Source organism: Marmota monax, unplaced genomic scaffold, assembly GCF_021218885.2.
Source record: "Marmota monax isolate L192 unplaced genomic scaffold, Marmota_monax_Labrador192_F-V1.1 WCK01_AAM20220418_F8-fsc00001, whole genome shotgun sequence".
Classification (NCBI taxonomy): domain Eukaryota; kingdom Metazoa; phylum Chordata; class Mammalia; order Rodentia; family Sciuridae; genus Marmota; species Marmota monax.
Window position 1 is genome coordinate 16661403 of NW_026693777.1, and position 18568 is coordinate 16679970.

General features: G+C 46.3%; 1 protein-coding gene across 8 annotated transcripts in view; it reads right to left on the reverse strand.

The window, feature by feature from the left end:
• Positions 1-18568, reverse strand: part of Smoc1 (SPARC related modular calcium binding 1) — a 178330-nt gene that overhangs the window by 86076 nt on the left and 73686 nt on the right. For all 8 annotated transcript variants that reach the window (XM_046460860.2, XM_046460861.2, XM_046460859.2 and 5 more), the window contains exons 2-3: positions 6099-6264; positions 4581-4693 (exon numbers count right to left, since the gene is read on the reverse strand). In XM_046460860.2, the coding sequence (XP_046316816.1) occupies positions 4581-4693; positions 6099-6264 (279 nt within the window). The remainder of the gene's footprint in view (positions 1-4580; positions 4694-6098; positions 6265-18568) is intronic.

Below are 18568 nucleotides of genomic sequence, written 5' to 3' on the forward strand. Positions count from 1 at the left end.
TCAGTTTTGTATAGAATGTTTATGGTCACAAAATTTAAATTTGTATATATGTTCTCAACAACAAAATTGCATTCTGAATTTCAAATAACTGACTTGTTAATGGGCTTTTAAAATCCGTATTACCCATTATACCTAGGTATTTTATCATTTGCCTTAATATCTTTTCTGCATGTAAACCCCTTGAAGGCAGAAGTAGGACATCTTTTTTTTTTTTTTTAATCCCCTATAACAACCAGTATACAGCCCAGAATACAGTGGAGCTCAAGACTGTCAGCTTGGGATTAAAAAAAAAAATATGTTGTCTGGGGATTTGCTTTGAAGCAATTCAGTTAGGGATGGGAGACGAAAATGATGTAAAGATGAAACCGAATTGGCCACGTGTCAATCATTGTTGGAGCTGGTGATGGGTACATGGAGTTCATTATGTTATTATGCCTACTTTTTTGTGTTTTAAAAAATTTCCATAATCAAAGGTTTTTGTTTTTTTTTTTTTTTTTCCTAAATGTGCATTTGATTGATTGGGCAACAAGAGAGGGAACTGCTGGGATAACAATGGTGATGAAAATGAAAGACACATGTATCAAGGCCACTTTTGAAGCACAAAATAGCCCACAGACCCTGAAACCAGGCAGGCTGACTACAAACCCTTTCTGGCTCTGTGACCTCAAATTGTTATTCACTGCCTCTGAAACTCAGTTTCCTTTATGCATAAGGGTATTAATAACTACCTCAAAAAAGTCGTAGTGGGAGACTAACAGAAGGAAAACTCAGTGCCTAGCACTTGCTAGCACTCCATAAAGAGTCCCATCATTGTCATTTGGAGAGGCACACGCTTGACAAACTGCAGCCAGCACTTCCTGGTGGTGGCAAGCCAGCACCCTTCCATGATGGCTGGGATTTCAGTTAATCAGCTTGGGCACCAGACAGTCACTTGGCAGGGGATTTGGTTAGGCCAGATGTCAGGAATTATGCTCTTGATACCCAGAAGAGAAAACAGAACAGATCACAGTAAAGGACAGAGCCTGTAGCTCCTGACTTAATAGGTCACCAAAGAGTCATAACTTCCCATCCAATAATGCCATCAAGAAATGATAGTGGAGCTAGGTGCTGTAGCACAACACCTGTAAACCCAGCAGCCAGGGAGGCTGAAGCAGGAGAATCGCGAGTTCAAAGCCAGCCTTAGCAACTTAGTGAGGCCCTAAGCAACTCAGCAAGACCCTGTCTCTAAATAAAAAATAAAAAAGGGCTGAGGATATGGCTCAGTGGTTAAGCACCCCTGGGTTCACCCCCCAGTACAGAAAGAAAGAAAAGAAACAAGAGTGGAAATGCCCTTTCTAAATAGCTTCAAACTTTGACCAAACACTGGCATTACGCTGGGAGCTCAAAAAATATGAGGCCTGGGTCACACTCCTAGAATTTGATTTAATGGTCTGGGTGAGACATGGACATGGACTAGGGTTTTGAGACTTTTAAGAATCTAATGTGATCTCAGGGCTGGGAGAGTTGTAGCTCAATGGCAGAGCACTTGCCTAGCACGTGTAGGGCACTGCGTTGGATCCTCAGCAGCACATAAAAATAAATAAATAAAAGAAAGGCATGCTGTCCATCTACAACTACAAAAAACTTTTTTTTTAATTACAAAGTATCTAACGTGATCTAATGTGCAGTTTTAGTATCACTGCTACAGGAGGCAAATGAAGTATGTGTATGTGTGAGAGGGAGTTGGGATCCGGCCTAAGGAGGAAAGAGGACCAGGGGAAACAAAGGAAGAGAACAGAAGCCATAGAGTCCCATCTGAACCCCATTAAAGTCAACTCAGTCATGTGGTCTCAAGCTGTGTCCCACACCAGACAAACCCAATCCCATTAGACCCCATCATCCCCTCCATAAACTTCAAGAGAGTGTGTAATAATTCCCAGGGCTAAAATATGTTGTTATTAACACCAGGATGTGTACATGTCAATATTCTAAGGAACATTAACGAAATGCATCTTGACTCTGGGTTTTGGTCTAAGGAGGAAAAAAAAAAAAAGTCCAGTTAAATGATGATGAAGGGGAGGGAAAGAGAAAAGCATTTTGTCACCCACACTCCAGCAGCCTGTCAGTGGGACTAAAACACCCTCAAAGAGGCAGTCTCATTTTATAAAGCTATTGCAGCATTTTTGATCAGGAGGAAGGCACAGCCATTCAATCACTTGAGCTGGGATGGGCTGTTGTCTGGTTATCTGTCTGCCCACCGGGGTGAGCCAGCTGGGCCTGAGGACACATGGCAGTCCAATAATTGAGGGGTACCCAGCATCTGTATAACCTCTGCTGGGCTCCTTGGGCACTCTCATTTAGCAATTCATCCTGGACTCATCTGGAAGTTCTTTTCCTTCAGCAAACACCACCTGGTCTGCCTGGCCTCACCAAAACAAAAGCTGGCCAGCAGGCTCTCACAGACAGCAAACATTTCAGAATCAGGAGGGCAGGGGTCAACTGTCCTCATGAGCAACACACCGAGATTGCACAAGCCTAGAGAAGGCAGAAAACAACCTCTGTGGACTCTGCCCTCCTCTCAATCGCCTCTACCCCCTCTCATCTGAGAAGGTCTGAGTTCCTCCCCCAGACATGAAGCTTAACAATGCAGTTCAAAATATATACAAAAGATTTCGTATATTCTTTTTACTAAAATAAATAATTAAAAATTGATTTCTACTTTGCGCATGTACAAATACGTAATAATGAATCACATCATTATATAAAATATCACTTGTAGTCTCTAAAAAAAAAAAAAGTCGAGAAATTGAAAGAGTTCAGCAATTTCCAAACTTGGGGAGTTTCAATGAAAGATCTTAGGATTTTGTTTTGTTTTCTTTTTTTCTTTAAGTGGTATCATTCATAAAATCTTAGGAAGACCTGAATAGTAGAACCGTAGTAGAGACAGGAATCATGATGATAATGATGACATTTATTTGGCATTCATTTGTTCCAAGTGTTTTACATGTGTTCACTCATCCAATCCCTCATCAAAACCTCACAAGGGAATCTATAATAATAACCAGTAACAACGGTAATGATAATAGTAATACATAATAAATACCATAGTAAGAGTAATACATCATATATGACTTAATGGTAATAGTAATACAGAACATATGTATAACATACCAATGGCAGAGATAATCATCTCATTTTTAAAGTGAGATTTTTAATAGGTAATAATCATCACCTCCCATTTTTCAGATAAAGACCCGGAGTAGCTGGGTAACTTGCCAGCATAGTGAGGCTGGCCTGGCACCCAGGCAGGCTGGCTCCAGGGGCAGCACACGGCCCATAGCCCCAGGCTGCCTCTGTTGAAACTGCTAGTTCTGAGACCTCTGGAGGGCTCTGGGCTTGAACCCCAGTTCTCCACTCCATGTCCCACTGCTGTCCCCCCACCCATAAGTGGGTTTGTGGTAGGTGTAAAACAAGGAAGTGAATAAGGAGCACCTCCACCAGGATTGGCAGGTCAGTTTAGCCACTGCTCCGGCCTGCTGCAGTCAACTGGAAAACCTTTACCATATTGATGTGCAATCTGCACCCCACCACCCCTCCACATTTCTACCCAACAGCACTCAGTCTGAAACCAGTCATCCCCTAACCCGGTCCAGAAAAGAAACCTGAGACCTCTCGGACCAAGAGCCAGCCTACATCCTTTGCCCATTGATCCTGTAATTACAGGAAAGCTTTAAATCCCTGAAGTCCTCCCCACCCCAGCTCCAGGACAAGGACTCCCCCAGTGATGCTCTATTAGACAAGGAGAGTCGCAGGCATGGGGACCATCCCCAATCATGCTAAGCTCACTCTGTGCAATGACCTTCCCCATAGCACCTACATCCAGTTGGCATGTGTCCTAACTCTGAGAATCCTCCTGCCTCCCAGCCACAAGCCCCTGTGTAGCAGGGGCAACCTAGAAACGTCCCTAAGGGAGCACTTTATTATCCCCCTGCTGTTGAGTTTCAGAAGCAGACTGTGCCAATGACAACAGAGCCAGTTACCTTTACACCAAGAACTAACCTGAGGACCATGTGGGATGAGAGGTGGGACCACCCAAAAAGAGATTTTCCAGTCAGAGTGTACATACACCCATGCATGCCTGTGCACACGAAAGCACAAACGCTCCAGGGGCCACAGTACACTTTTTGCTCAAAGAGGGCTCTGCTTTGTTCAAGGACGGGGTAGGAGGCAGGGGAGTGCAAAGGAGTAGTAATAAATAGTGAGGGGAATACCAAGGTTGCCCCTGGAAACTGGCAGGGATAAGAAAAAGTAATCAATGCAGGTCTGGTCCTCGGAGGAGACGGCCAGCGGGGAGGATGGGGACCAAGCCATGCCAGTTTCCTGGCTCAGAGTTCCATGCATCTTGTCAGGGCCAAATGCCAGTTGGCAAGAGGCGGCGGGGAGGCTCAGGCGGGGGTAGACAGCATGCAGGGGAGTCCAAGAGCCACTCACTCAGCCGTTTCTCAGAAAGTGAAGGTGTCCAGCGGCCCCCACGCTCTCAGGACACCTCCCCTTCTGCCCCCATCCAGCACACAGCCCAGGAGACTTGCCCAAGGCCTCACCTGGGTAAAGGAGCCATCCTCACCACACTCTGGGACAAACACAGCCTCCTGAGGCTTCTTGGCCTGCTCCAAGGCTTGAGCCCGCTCCAAGCGACACTTGCTCTGGCCAGCATCTAAAAGGCGAGAGGAGCATATTTCATATTTCACTTGGATTTCACCCTGAAGCCATGGCACAAAATGGCTGCCCACTGGCAGGAACGCAGCGAAGCCCCTTCCACCAGCAGAGAAGCCCCTTCCACTAGGGGAGAAGCCCATGCCACCAACTTGTCTGACAGTACAAGCGCCAAGACTAGTGACAGCTGATCAGCCTTAGCTTCCTCTCAATGTTATTCTTAAAAATGAGTGTGTGTGTGTGGGGGGGGGGGGGGCCTCATGTTTATAGTAGGTCCCACTATTGTTTTCTCCCAAGTAGCCCTATCCTTATCCAGGAAAAAAGTATTCCAGTTCTATTACTTTTTCCCTAGGTTTATTCTAAAAAGAATAAGCCCAAGCAGTTTCCAAGATGTTTTATAGTTCAAGAATTGCTAGCACTTTCTTTTTTTTTAATTTTTTTTTTTTAGTTGTAGACAGTTAAAATGCCTTTATTTTATTTTTATGTGGTGCTGAGGATCGAATCCAGTGCCTTCCACATGCAAGGCAAGTACTCTACCACTGAGCTACAAGCCCAGCCCCTGCTAGCACTTTCTTTAGAAAAGCAAAAGCTTTAGGGCAGCCTACTCGGCCCTTTATATAATTCTCTAAGCAATCCAGAGCCACAAATTCAAATACACATAGGACTCAGGAAAGTGATATAAATCGGGTACAAGAAGAAGGGCATTCAGCTCGGTGCAATGGCACAGGCCTGTAATCCCAGAGGCTCAGGAGGCTGAGGCAGGAGGATCATAGGTTTAAAGCTAGCCTCAGCAACTAAGCAAAACCTGTCTCAAAATAAAAAATAAAAAGGGCTGGGGATGTGGCTCATTGATAAAGCACCTCTTAGTTCAATCCCTCAGTACCAAAAAAAGGGAGGGGGCCTCCAGTCATGTGCTGCTTTGTAGAAACACACACCTAATATTACCAGAAATTTCAATTTTGGAAAAGAAACATAAAAAAGAAAAAAATTTTTTTGAATACCCTAGTTTCTAAATATTGTCTCAAATGTTTGTAATGTTTTAGAGCAGATTTTAAAAATAAAATAATAAAAACACATCCTGTGGTCAACAATTTGAAATTCCTATTTAGGGGTCATCAGTGAAGCTTTGCATAACTGTTTTAAAACAAAAATAAACAAAACAAAGGACCAGACAGAGAGCAACACATCTCTCTAAGCCCTAGCCTGGTGGCTGAGACTGAAAGACAGGAAAGTGCTCATTCCTCCAGGTAGAGCTTCTTCCTTCCCTTTTCTACTCCTGATGTTAGGGGTAGAGAGACAGGACAACAAACCAGAGGAACAGAGTCATGCTGAGCCCTTGCCCCAACCCCCACCACAGTGACTGCACCAGACAGACCTGTGATCCCAGCAGCCTCCACTGGACTCACCTTTGCACCGGCCCCGGTGGACCACACCCAGGTTCGGGTCTCGGCACTTGGCTCGCTGGTACTCACACATGGACTCGTAGGACCTGCCGTCGGATGCACAGATGGGTTTGGGTTGAGTCCTGGTGCAGTGGAGGTTGCACTGAGGGTCACGGTCGCTTATGAGAAACTAGATTGGGGGGGGGGAAAAAGGCAAAAGGGCATAGAGATTACTTTTGCAAAAAAAGTGGGAGAAAGTCCATGACTTTCTGTACCAGGCTGCCCTTGGGAAGAAGGTCTCAAATAAACACAACAAAGGACCAGGCAGAGAGCAACACACCTCTCTAAGCCCTAGCCTGGTGGCTGCGACTGAACCCTAGAGGCCAAGGGAACAGAGCCAACACAAAGTCTAACCAAAGAAGCCATCCTCTACACCCTAAGAACCATGATGTCGAACATGTATTGACCATGAACAGTCACTGCAACAAGTAATCCACAGGCCAAGTCCCAGTGGACATGACAACAACCCAGCTATGTGCCCAACGTCACATAGCTATGAGGAGTGGATGCTGAACATGAACCTAGATCTGCAGGAAATAAAATCAAAGCTTTAACCTCTGGGATGTTTGGCTTCTCCACCCATGTAGACAACCACTAAACCTCAAATCCAGAACACTTTCACTCTCCAAATTCCATCTATGGCAAGTCTTACTTATTAGATGATGGTATTGAGCCCCAACTCTAGAACTCTTCCATTTCTGCTCACAGTTCTCTGGCAGAATTAGAAGTTAAGTGACTTTCTGTAAGGAAGGTATTTCCTGATTTTAACAGCAATAATAATCAGCTTGGGAAATACTGGGTTAAACAGGTTTTTTGTTTGTTTGTTTGTTTGGTACAGAAATTCTCAGAATTAAAGATAGAGCAATTATATGCTAGTCCTCGTATTGAGTTATGTAGTCACACATAAATATATAGACTGGCCTCACTGTCCTCAGTAACATGCTTCAGCAATAAAAGGGTGACATCTGGGGACTTCTGCACCAGGTCATGTGAAGCCTGGCAGTTTCCTCCTATCTTATATTCACTCTGGGGGAAACTAGCTAACATGTAAGAAGCCTAACAACTCTAAGACCACCATATTATGAGGAAGCCCAAGTCATCTGGTGTCACAACCACATGGGGAAAGAGATGCCCAACAAACCCAGGAACACAGCTTTCAAATGAGTCCAGCCCAGCTGTCAATTGACTGCAATCAAGAGACGAAAATAAGTCATTGCCTGAGAGACCCCAAGCAAGAACCACCCAGCTGAGCCTAGTCAACCAGAAAACTGACAGAGATAACAATAAACTATTGTTTTAAGCCATTAACTTTTGTAGTAGTTTGTTGCATAGTGATCATAAATAACTAGATCAAGGAACATGTACGATGCCTCTTCCAAACCTCTTTGTAGCCATGAAATTCATTAGTGAACCCCCTGTTAACAGCGGCAGAATGCAGCTGGAGAACAGTAATCGTCCAGTACAATCCACAATACGAGGAGACTATTGGGCTCTTGGAGAGGTCCATTCTCATCCACCCCCACAGCAGGGCCCTGGGCACACTCTGTGGGGCTGGAGGGGGTGATGCCTGGCAGTGTCAAGAGCACAGCTGTGGCCACCAGCAATGGTGAAGCCAACCATGTGATGACACCAAGCTCACAGAGGTCTCAGAGGTGTGAACACAACTCTGCTTCAGACATCTTTGCAGGCCCACTGTGTGAAGCAAACAGTTGAGAACTTGTCCAGAAGAGCAGAGAAAGGTCTAGAGGCAGTGCCACACCCTTCAAGGGAAATCTGGAAACACACAGCCCTCTCCTCGCCCCCCCCCCCCCCCCGCCAAATTGCGAGAGTCTGAGCCAGTCCATGACTCCTCAGAGCACATCTCAGCAGTAAGGCCAGATCCCCCAACCCCACTGCCACCCACTACTACCTTGACTGTCACACCCAGGAACTGGGCTCAACCTGTGCCTCATCAGGACAGATGGGGCAACTCAGTCCCTCTTCAGAGACCCTGGGCTCCCACACATCACAGGCTAAACTGAGTCCTGCCCAAAGGTCAGAGGGAAATGTCCTGATGGTTCTCATGAGCACATCATTGGATAGAGCCTAGTGTCCTGGAGTAAAAGAGAGCAACTGCAAAGTCCTATCAAAAGGAAGCCCATTCAGTCCCCAACTGCTGCACCAAGGGATGAGCTAACAGAGACAGTGTGGGAGGCAGGGTGTCCACACATCAACCCCTGTGCGGGATCTGAGACCTTGACTCCCCTTGGGTTGCCTAGCTTAAAACGCTTGACTAGCTTGACTAGCATCTCGCTGTCCTTGAGACCTCCACACAGCATCCAGGCCTGGCAGAATCTGACCCGGGTCCCTCCCTGGCCTCCCTCTGACTCTGTCCCCAGTTCCTCACTTGTGCACACAGTAGCTAGCTCCTTACTACAGTGAGCTCCACGGCTCTGCCTTCTGCACCCCTCTCATCCTGCACTGGGTCTGGGCTCACACCAACTCTTCTGGGAGGCTTTCCCTGACTCTCAGGTGAGGATGGTGCCCCCAAATAATCTCTCATACCTCTCTTTCTTCGTGGCTCCTAACATGTATAGTGATGAATTGATTTGTGTAATTTGATTAATAATGTAACTCCCAATTCTGAATTTCCAGATGACAAGGATAATGTCTATTTGACCTATAAACACATCCCCAGCCTCTAGCCCTTGGTTATTTGTGGGATGAATGAATTCGTGCAGCGGCACTTCCTGTGCAACATCACCTCAAAACCTGCTGGTATGAGGTGACAGGCCCGGTGTCCAAGGATCCTGCTCTCTAGGATCCCCTGGAACCACTCCTCCCTGCAGTGCTTTGAGGCTTGCACTTCTCCAACCATGTCCTCTCCTCTGCTCACCCTATGGCATTATGTGGTGGGCAGAGGTAACCCAGAAGGCCCTGTCCTTGCCCCATTCCTGAACCAGAACCTTATCAAAAATATCTCCCAGTTGGGCATGTTGGTGCATTTTTATAATTCCAGCAACTCAGGAGGCTGAGGTAGGAGGATCACAAGTTCAAAGCCAGTCTCAGCAACTTAGAAAGGCCCTAAGCAACTCAGCAAGACCTTGTCTCAAAATAAAAAATAAAGGGCTGGGGATGTGGTTCAGTGATTAAGCACCCCTGGGTTCAATCTCACAGTGGCCTTGAAGCACTTGGGAGGGTGAGTCTATCTCATCCAGAGACTTAGCATTTATTATCGGACCCACATAGGCTTTTGGTAACCAGCTTTTGATTCTGTGAATTCACTTTTGCAGCTGGCTAGGTGTTTCTGTTTGTGGTGATATTTTTTTAACAATGAAAGGCAGTGTTGCCTAGGGGATGGAAGCATGGCTTTGGAGCCAGGCAATGGGTATCATTCCCAGCAGGACACATACAGGCTGTTTCTCCTTGGGGAAGTTACCTAATTTCTCTAGGCTTTAGTGTTCTCATCTGTAAAGTGTGAATACTTACATACCTAGCCTCCTAGGGTTATTATGAAAATTCAATTACCTATCATGCCATAAGTCATAAATAAGTTCTTACCCATCTTCTTTCTCTGGAATTTAAATAGTGTTTTGTTTGTTTGTTTGTTTGCTTTTAGGAGAACTCCCCAAAAAGGAGGGAGAGAAAAAGACAAAGTTTCTTTTCAAACTGTAGAGGTGGCCCTGTTGTCTGTTCTTTAGCTCACGGAAGGGAGCCTCAGGCGTCACCGTGGCATTGAACTACAAGCCATAAATCTGGTTTGGAAATGGTTCTCTCTGCGCCAACAGAGACTCCAAGGCAGCTGTGCCAGAGACCCGCTCAACAACAAGAAGAGCACTCTGTGCGCGGACAGACAGGTCAAAGAGCCCACAGAAGACCCACCTACCCAACACACAGGAATGGTTCTCGCCTTTGGAAGGGTTCCCAAGAGTCCTGTCTAGAGACGGCTGGCCCCTGGGGACCTGTAAAAAGTTCAGTCGCAGCACAGGGCCATTGCTAAAGACCATCTTCAGTCTACTGTGGTGTCTCATTTTCATCTGTTTGGGGAACTGAGTGTATTTGTGATTGCTTTCAGAAACAGGCAATGAGCTCTATAAAACAGAGCCTCATAGAAGAGATTAATTACTCTGGGTCCACAAATACGGAGGACAAAGCTATCCTCCAGTCTGTCCATCCATCTGTTCCTCTACTCTGTATCCAGTGAGTGGACATCAACAGTGAGCCCAGCACGCACAGACCCAAGAAGCACACAACCAATATGGCCCCTGCCCTCCATGAGCTTACAACCTAGTATGGAGATCCCAAGCAAGCGCTAACACACAGCATGTTAGCAGAAATCACAGCCATACTAAGAGGGGACATAATCCTAAGCACTCCACAATGTGACAAACCATACAGTTCCATAGAACTTTCCACAAAGATGGAAATGTTTATATCCCTCCTGTCCAACACAGTAGCCACAGACCACAGATGGCTATGAAGCACTGAGCTATAACAAACGCAAATGAGGAACCAAACATTTAGATGTGTTTAATTGTAGTTAATTTTAACCTAAATGACCATGTACCAGCTAGAGGCTACCATATGCAAAAACCCATTTAGTAAGTAAATAAACCAAGAGGAGAGGGCCTCAACCAAGTTCTTCCTGGTTGAGTCAGGTGAAGACCGATTGGACTAACAGGAAAAAAAGAGCAGATCCTGAGAATAGTTTCTGCATTTTGAAACCAGACAGCAAATCAGTCCATTACTTATAAGTCAACGCTAAGTGACCCCAGGAGGTTGTCACAGTCCACATGAAGTCATGAGGGTCTTGCAGGGGACAGGGGTACAGGAGAGAAGTCCTCAGCATCAGGCTGAGACTGTGGGCAGTTCTCTCAGAAGACAAGCAAAACTCAAAGAATTGGAGTCACCCTGCTGGGACATGACCCCTAGATCACAGAAGTCTGTTGTTGTGGACTCAAGAGCAATCGTGATTGGTGGAAATTTCTAGTGTTGGGCAGGGCCAGGCAGTTTCCCCACAAGCCAAACACTGAGCCATTTTCCTCTAGGGGGGAAATTGTGTTTTCATAAAAATCCCTACATAGATTCCCTTCCCTCTTCCTAACCAATTGACAATAAAACAAAATAATAATGTTAAATATGATTGCCTAATAAGGAAGCCAAACAAAGAGCGCCAGGACAATTGTGCATCTGCAGTTGTCTCTCCCACCCCTTCTCCCTGGGGACTAGATGACTCCAAATATTTTGTGTTGTGCTCACATTTGTAAAGTAGGACAGGCACTTGATCTGCATATAAACAAGTCATCCTTCCTATTGGAAAAGTAAGCTGTTTGCTGGGGCAGCCCTACCATGGGGGAGACCAGAGTAGGAAAAAAAAAAAGTCAATATTCAACCAATAATCCCTTCCATCTGAAAGGCACACATTCTGATCCCTACCCTTCAGTCTCAGGCAGAGTAGAATGCAAACCCTGCCAGGGCTCTTGCCCAAGGAGACCACCCCAATACCACGAGCTGTGTTGGGTTTGACTGACAGCCAAGTTCCCATGACAATGTAGGGAGCAACAGAGCCAGCCCATGGCTCCATCTGCAAGGAGATGTTCAATTCTTTCTAATATAGAGCTGTTCTCACAGTCTCCACTTCCACCTGCTAGTACCATGCTGATTTAATCTGTAGCCAAAATTCTAAACAGGTATTTTCTCAGTAACATCTCTCCTCTTCCCCCAGGTATAGGGGGCTGGGACAGAACCATATGAAAAACTCTCGGTAGTAGGTTTGGGAGAGTGAAGTCCACAATTTGGAGCAGCAGTTGCATTTCTCTTTACAATATCATACTCAAAAATCACAGGCCATTCTACTGTCATGCATACCTAAAAAGGACAAATTTTTTAAAAAATCACAGGCCAAACTCAAAACAAATTTGAGGTTTTTCTTTAATAAAATCACACACAACACAGCTTAAAGTACTCAATTCCAACATTTTTTTTTCTTCACTTATCTGTTACTGCAAAGCAAACCACTTCTCAGCTTTGCAGCTTGGAATGATGATTTATCATTTCTCGTAATGCCATGGGTTGGTGGGGCTCAGCTGGGAGGTTCTTCTGCTCACCATAGTGGCAGCTGAAGTTATGTGTTAAACTCCATCTGGTTGAGAGCTTGGGTAGTGCTGGAACATTCACTGTGGCTTCACCCCCTGACCTTCAACTGGGGTAGCTGGAATGGATGGGGGCCAGGGAGGCCTCTATCTCTAGCAGACCCTCCTCTCTCATCCATGATGACTTCATTCAGTCCCTTATTGCACACCTAAATGTTTGACTCTTTGCCACCAGTCTTTCCTCTTTATTCAAGTTCAAATTCCACTCTGAGTACCCCTGAGCTTATCATCCTAAAAAAGCAAATGCTTTCATATTTGAAACAACACCATTAGCTTCCTAGAGCTTGGGCTGCATTGTGTTCATACTTTTATCAAAAATCCTCAAAAGACCAATGGGGTACAGGAAGAGGGGTAGAGGGAAGGGCATGGGGAAATACTGGGAAACAAAATCTACTAAATTATGTTATGTCCATTATGAATATACCACAACAAATCCTGCTTTTATATGTATATGTATTAGTGCAATACAATGCACTAATTAAAATAATAATAATAATAATAGTGAGATCAGTACAGCAAACAGACAGCAGGGGGGGAAGAGGGGAGGGAAAGAAAAAGTACTGAAAAACTAGATTGATCAGATTAAGGTACAAATATGGCATAATAAACCTCTCCATCTTGTATAATTATAATGTACCAATTAAAAAAACACCTCTTCAACATACATTATCCTTTATCTTTTTACATGTCTACAAAAGATGTGTCTTACCCCTGTTTATCTAATTGGGCTTAATACAGCGCCTGACCCAAAGCAGTTGTTCAGGGTGTCTGGAGAGTAAATGGATAAATACCAAGCCCCACCAACTCATGTTATGCAGAAGCACCCCCTCTCTCTATCGATTACTGTTGAAGAGAAAGATTCTTGTCCAACCACCAGCAGCAGCTTACAACTCCCAAGCATAGAGTGTTGGAAGCTGTTTATTCTTTCTTTTCTATTAAAGAACATCTATTAGATAAGGACAGTTATGCATTAAACATAGTGTTTTTCCCTTGAATTTAAGAAAAGGAAAATAAATTAGTAAATCATTGAAGAGAAAGCAGCCATGTAGCTGAGACAGTAACCCACGAACCCAGGGCTGCTGTCACCAGGTATCATGGAATTTGCTCGCAGTGAGCCTGGCCCAGCCTCTTCACCCAGGCCTGCAGGAAACCTTTCTGCCATCCTAGGGGTACCATCTCACCCAAAGTCAGGCAGAAATCTGAGACATCTAGATTGCTAAGCTTGAAATGTCAAATTGGAAAACTGACAAACAGCCTGGGTGCGCTCGGCACTCTGGCTTCTCTGGCAGCTACTAGTGCACACCCTAGAGTAAGACAACAGCTACATGATAGAATGGATTCACTTCCAAGGCACTTTTCATTCATTTTCCCAACACTCTGGTGTTGTAAATACCCATGAGTTTTCTCCACTGGCAAATGCCCAATCTACAAATGCCAACTTGGAAGGAAAGAGAAGGAGGAAAACCCCTACCCACGTGCCTCTGGGTGGGAAGGAGGCAGGTAGAATCACAGCCCCGTCCAACAGCTCCTTCCTGCCTCAGGACCTGCACGTGCTGGCCCCTCTCCCCGGAACATGTTTCGACCTCCCAGACTCCTATTCACCCTTCAACCTCAGTGCAAGTGGGCTTCCTGGAGGCACCTGACTTTCCAAGTAGGTGGAGACCCCCTTACTTTCCACCGTGGCTCATGCCACAATCATGATTTAAATGACCATTTGGTTAGTTAGACATTTCTTGCCTATCCTCCCCGGCTAGGTTGAAAGCTCTCCGTGGGCAGCACCCAAGATCTAAGTGCCACACCACTGGATGCCCGGCATCCAGAAGTGCCCTGAGCAAAGTGGGTCTTCCATGAACATGTGTGTGCTTAGATGAATGAAGAGGAAACCCAAACTCTTTAAGCTAGCAAGTGGTAGAGCACTAATGGCCTTGATTCTTTCTACCACACCAGTGCCTCCCTCGGGGTACGGATTATCAAACGTTGTGCCCTGAGGTCTACTAAGGGGCAGGGTGCTCTGCTGGTAGCTTCAGCAACCATGGTTGGGGTCTTTGGCAGCAGCCCCTTGAGTAGACAGGAAAAGGGAAGGACTCCAGAAGCAAAGAGAGCATCCCTAGAAGAATTTTTTTTTTCGAAGTCCAGCTCAAGTTTTTAAAACTCAAGCAATTGAAAGCATCTCTGGGAGGTAAATCTGCTATCAAATGGGGAAATGCCCCTCCCAAAGCCAATGCTTGGAACAGAGAGTGGCGCATCACATCCCGGCCGGCTAGCTGTGGCTCAGCCACTTAATCTTCCACCGGGGACTGTCACCTCTTGCCTCTTGCCTTACCATCTGCAACACCAGACCTTGCTTGGCCTTTTTCTCCCAGGACCACATCTTTAGGACCCAAGAGGAGTTTCACATTAAACCATCACTCTCCCACCCACTGTCGGATCCATCATCTGCAGCGAAAATCCACATCCCCACTTCTGCCAGCTTGAGCTCACCCTTCCCTGACCCCACGGCCACCGCATTTACACAGGTGCGAAGGAGGGCCTCCGGCAGCTTCAGAGTGGGACTCGCAGAGATGGAGGAGGGGAGATAAGGGAGGTCAAAGGGAAGGGAAGGCCTGGCAGCAACTCGCATCTGCTCTTCCTCTGCACACCTCCGCTGTGGGCCTGACAACAGCACGCCCCAATTAAAGGGCTTTTCACACTGCTGAGGGAAAGCAGACCCCCCTCCAGCTGTGGGGCAGCTGGAACCACTTCTGTTGTTTTAGCCAGGAGAGGCCTGACCTTCGTCACCCCTCCATCAACCCCCTCCCCAAGGGAGGAATTTAGTGGTCACTTCTCCCACCCAGCCAGCTTCCCTCCTCCGCTCTGCCCCCCATAACCTTGGGGATGACAGGTCAAGACCCATGAGGGAAAGCTGTCTTTCACCAGCTGCCCCTGGTGGGAGGCCGAGGGGGTTGATGAGTTTGAGAGAAGGACTGGGACTTGGGTCTAAAGAGAACCCAGGCTTCAACTTACACCAACCACATCTGCACCCCCAAACCCACAGCCCATGCCAGCCTTCTGGAAAGGTGGGTACACATACAGTATGGATCGGGTCATCAAATTTCCAAAAGATGAAGCATTATTCTAAGTGAAGGACGCCAGACTCAAAACACTACATGGTACATGATTCCCATTTCTATGACATTCTGAAAAAGGCCAAACTAAACAGAAATCAGATCAGTGATTACCAGGGACTGGAAACTGGAGGAGAAGCCTAAGAGAATGTTTGCGGAGGGGATGGAAATATTCCTAGTTATGGTAGTAATTACACAACTATATAAATTTATTAAAATTTATAAAAGTATATACCTAAGAAGGGGAATTATATCCCATGCAAATTATATCTCAATAAACAAAAAGAGAAAAACATAAAACACAAAACTAAAATAATAATTCCAAAGAATGTCTGCTTTGAAGGGCCCATCAGACCCACACCCCTCCCCATAGGTACTCAGAAAGGTTTCTGGACACGTCCTCCCCCTCCCCCTTCAGTTACAAGGCACTACGCTAGGTGCATTTCGGGTCATGAAAATAAACAAGAACACAGGCCCTGCCCCCAAGAGCTGATCTAATTGCAAAGACCGTTGCAGGGACAGCTAACTCCATAGGGGCTGCATATTTGAAACCAGCAACCAGGAAGCAAATCCTAAGTTTCCAAAAGACAAGAGAATAAAATATGTGAAAATGGGATGCTGGGAAGCCCAAGAGGGGAGATAGCAGAAGCTAAGGCCTAAAACTGAACAGAGAGGAGGGGCGGGTTGGGGAGGGAGGGAAAAAGAGGCATCTATTCAGCCAAGAATTGCTGAGCACCTAGGAAGCCCCAGGGCTGGGCTGCATGCTGGGGACAGAGCAGCTGACCCCTGTTCTGTGGGTCAGAGTGAGAGGTTAATTCAGACTGGAAGGATCCAGGAGGATTTCTAGGGGATAGGGCTAGAAACTGGGCCATGAAGGATTTCTAAAAGTAGAAAGAGATGTGTAAAGGTCATTGTAAGCTACAGTCACAGTTACACATGAGTGGACAAGGGAACTAATTTCAAAATACAGTTTTGAAACTACCATTTATGGAAGAAGTCAGGGTTTAGGGCTAGGTTGGGGATGAGATCATGGAGGGTCTTGAAACCCCACATCTTTTTTTTTTTCTTTTTTAAAGAATTGGCAGCCAGTGAAGGAAGGAAAGGGCAAGATCAGACCTGAACTCCAGCAGGGGAATGAAAGACAGCAGAGGGACTGAGTGGGAGGATCTTATCCCTGAATATGGACAGGGGAGATGAAAAAGAGGGGCCGATTCGGGTCAAGGAAGCGGCTGGGTGTCCCAGGTAATGAGCTTGGCCACACTGCAGACAACGAGTCGAGCAAACCCAAGCCCATCAGCAACCCCCAAAACCTACCGCTCCCTACAGACAAGTGACAACAGAGTCTCGGGCACATGGAGTCTCAGAGCCTGACATGCCACCTTCTCCTGGGAAGCTGGTTACCCCGGGCTGAAAAGCAGATAGATGCACCAGGTAGTCTCTGAAGTCATTGGATGAACTGAGACAACTGAGGACCTATCTATCCTGCTATCTGCAGGAATTGGAATGGTTGCAACACAGCCCTGTGGGACTTCTTTGAGGCCAGGAAGGGAAAACTGGGATTCTATAAGCATGCATCTCATCGAACAAGCAGGGTCCTACTTAACCGCCCTTGAGCTCCAACAGGACCTCAAACCTATTAATCACAGGCAAAAGCATCTATTTTTATTACCTGTTAGTACCCTCTCAGTCACTTAATACTAGCCAAGAGAAAGTCATGTGCCCACCCCTTCCTCAAGCTTCAAACTCTGCCACCAATGTAAATAAAAACTCTCCTCACTCCAAATGAAATAAACAGAGGGCTCTCCAGAACCCAGGACCCAGATTTTTCCAATCTTCTCAGCCCACTAGCACTGGGGAAAAAATAAAGACTAATTTGATGGTATGACCAAGAAGCAACAAAGTCTTGTACTTGGGGTACATCCAAGAGGCTGTGAATTATATGAGGGAGCCAAGACTTTTAGGGGTGCAGAGGTAAAGAGGACAAAGGAGTTTCTAAGTGCCTGTTGGTTCTAAGGGCCACACCCTTCATCCCCATGACACACTCGTTGGGTAATAAGGGATTGTTAAATTAGCACTTTCTCTCCAGTTGGCAGGAACAACATATTCCGTATTCAATCAAGGTTAGTGGCTCTTTCCAAGGTTATCCTGACACTCCTACAGGTCTTCACAGCAACGTGATCCAAGTCTGCTGTGAGCACTACTAAGAACAGAAATATCTAACGTGTCACTGAGCATCCTGGCTGGTGGCCACAGGTCCAGATACTCCTTCTGTGCCACCTGTCCCTGCTCTACCATACTCTGTCCCATCATCACTAATATGATTTCGCACCCAGTGACATGGGACATGTGTTTGACAACTCAGGGACTGAGGGAGGAGTTTAGATGGGGGTAATGACTGGAGGGCATGACGGGTTGGTTCCAATTCAGCTGGGTCCTGGATAGTGATTGAGCCCCTCTGGTTAGAAGAACAAGATCCTGAAATAGACAATATTGTTTCCATTGGAGACTTAATGAGATTCTAGGCAAAGTAGGAAGCATTTGAGAGATTCAAGATCCTTTGAGAGATTCCAGGTACTCACAGAGAGCTATTTCAGGGCCTGGGTGACAAAGAGACACAGAAATGAGACAGGGCCTTCTCCCCATCTCTGTATGAAGCCCAGCACTGCACTGGCACCTGGGCAGCTTTGGCAGCAGCTGGACACAGTTCCACAGCCCAGACCTATGTGCCTTCACAATGGGCACTGCCAGCCATGAGTTCCTTTAGGCAAAGGGGAAATGTATGACGAGTCTGTGGAAATAGTTGAGGCACCACAATACAGGGACTGAGGGGAATAACTAGTTGAGTAGATGAGGGTGTTGGAGTCATTGTAACTTGACAGAAATGTAAATGTGGCGCCACTTTGTAATCACAGACAAGAGAGGCCAGTTAGGAGAACAGTTGCTGAGGTGAGCACAGGTGAGCGGTCAGCAGGCTGTGGAACTCAAATAGGCAAGCTCAGGCCTGAAGGAAGGACTTACAGAGCCCAGCTGTAGACCCAGAGATCCGCTTTCCACCAAGACTACACTGGAAACAGCCGTGAGGCTTCCGGGCTGGTCAACACAATACCTCAGTTCCTCACAGTGGGGCCGAAATAAAGCTAATAACACTCAGCCCAGGGTCAGAGGGAGAGTTTAGCAGGGGTGGGACTTGGTTCATGTC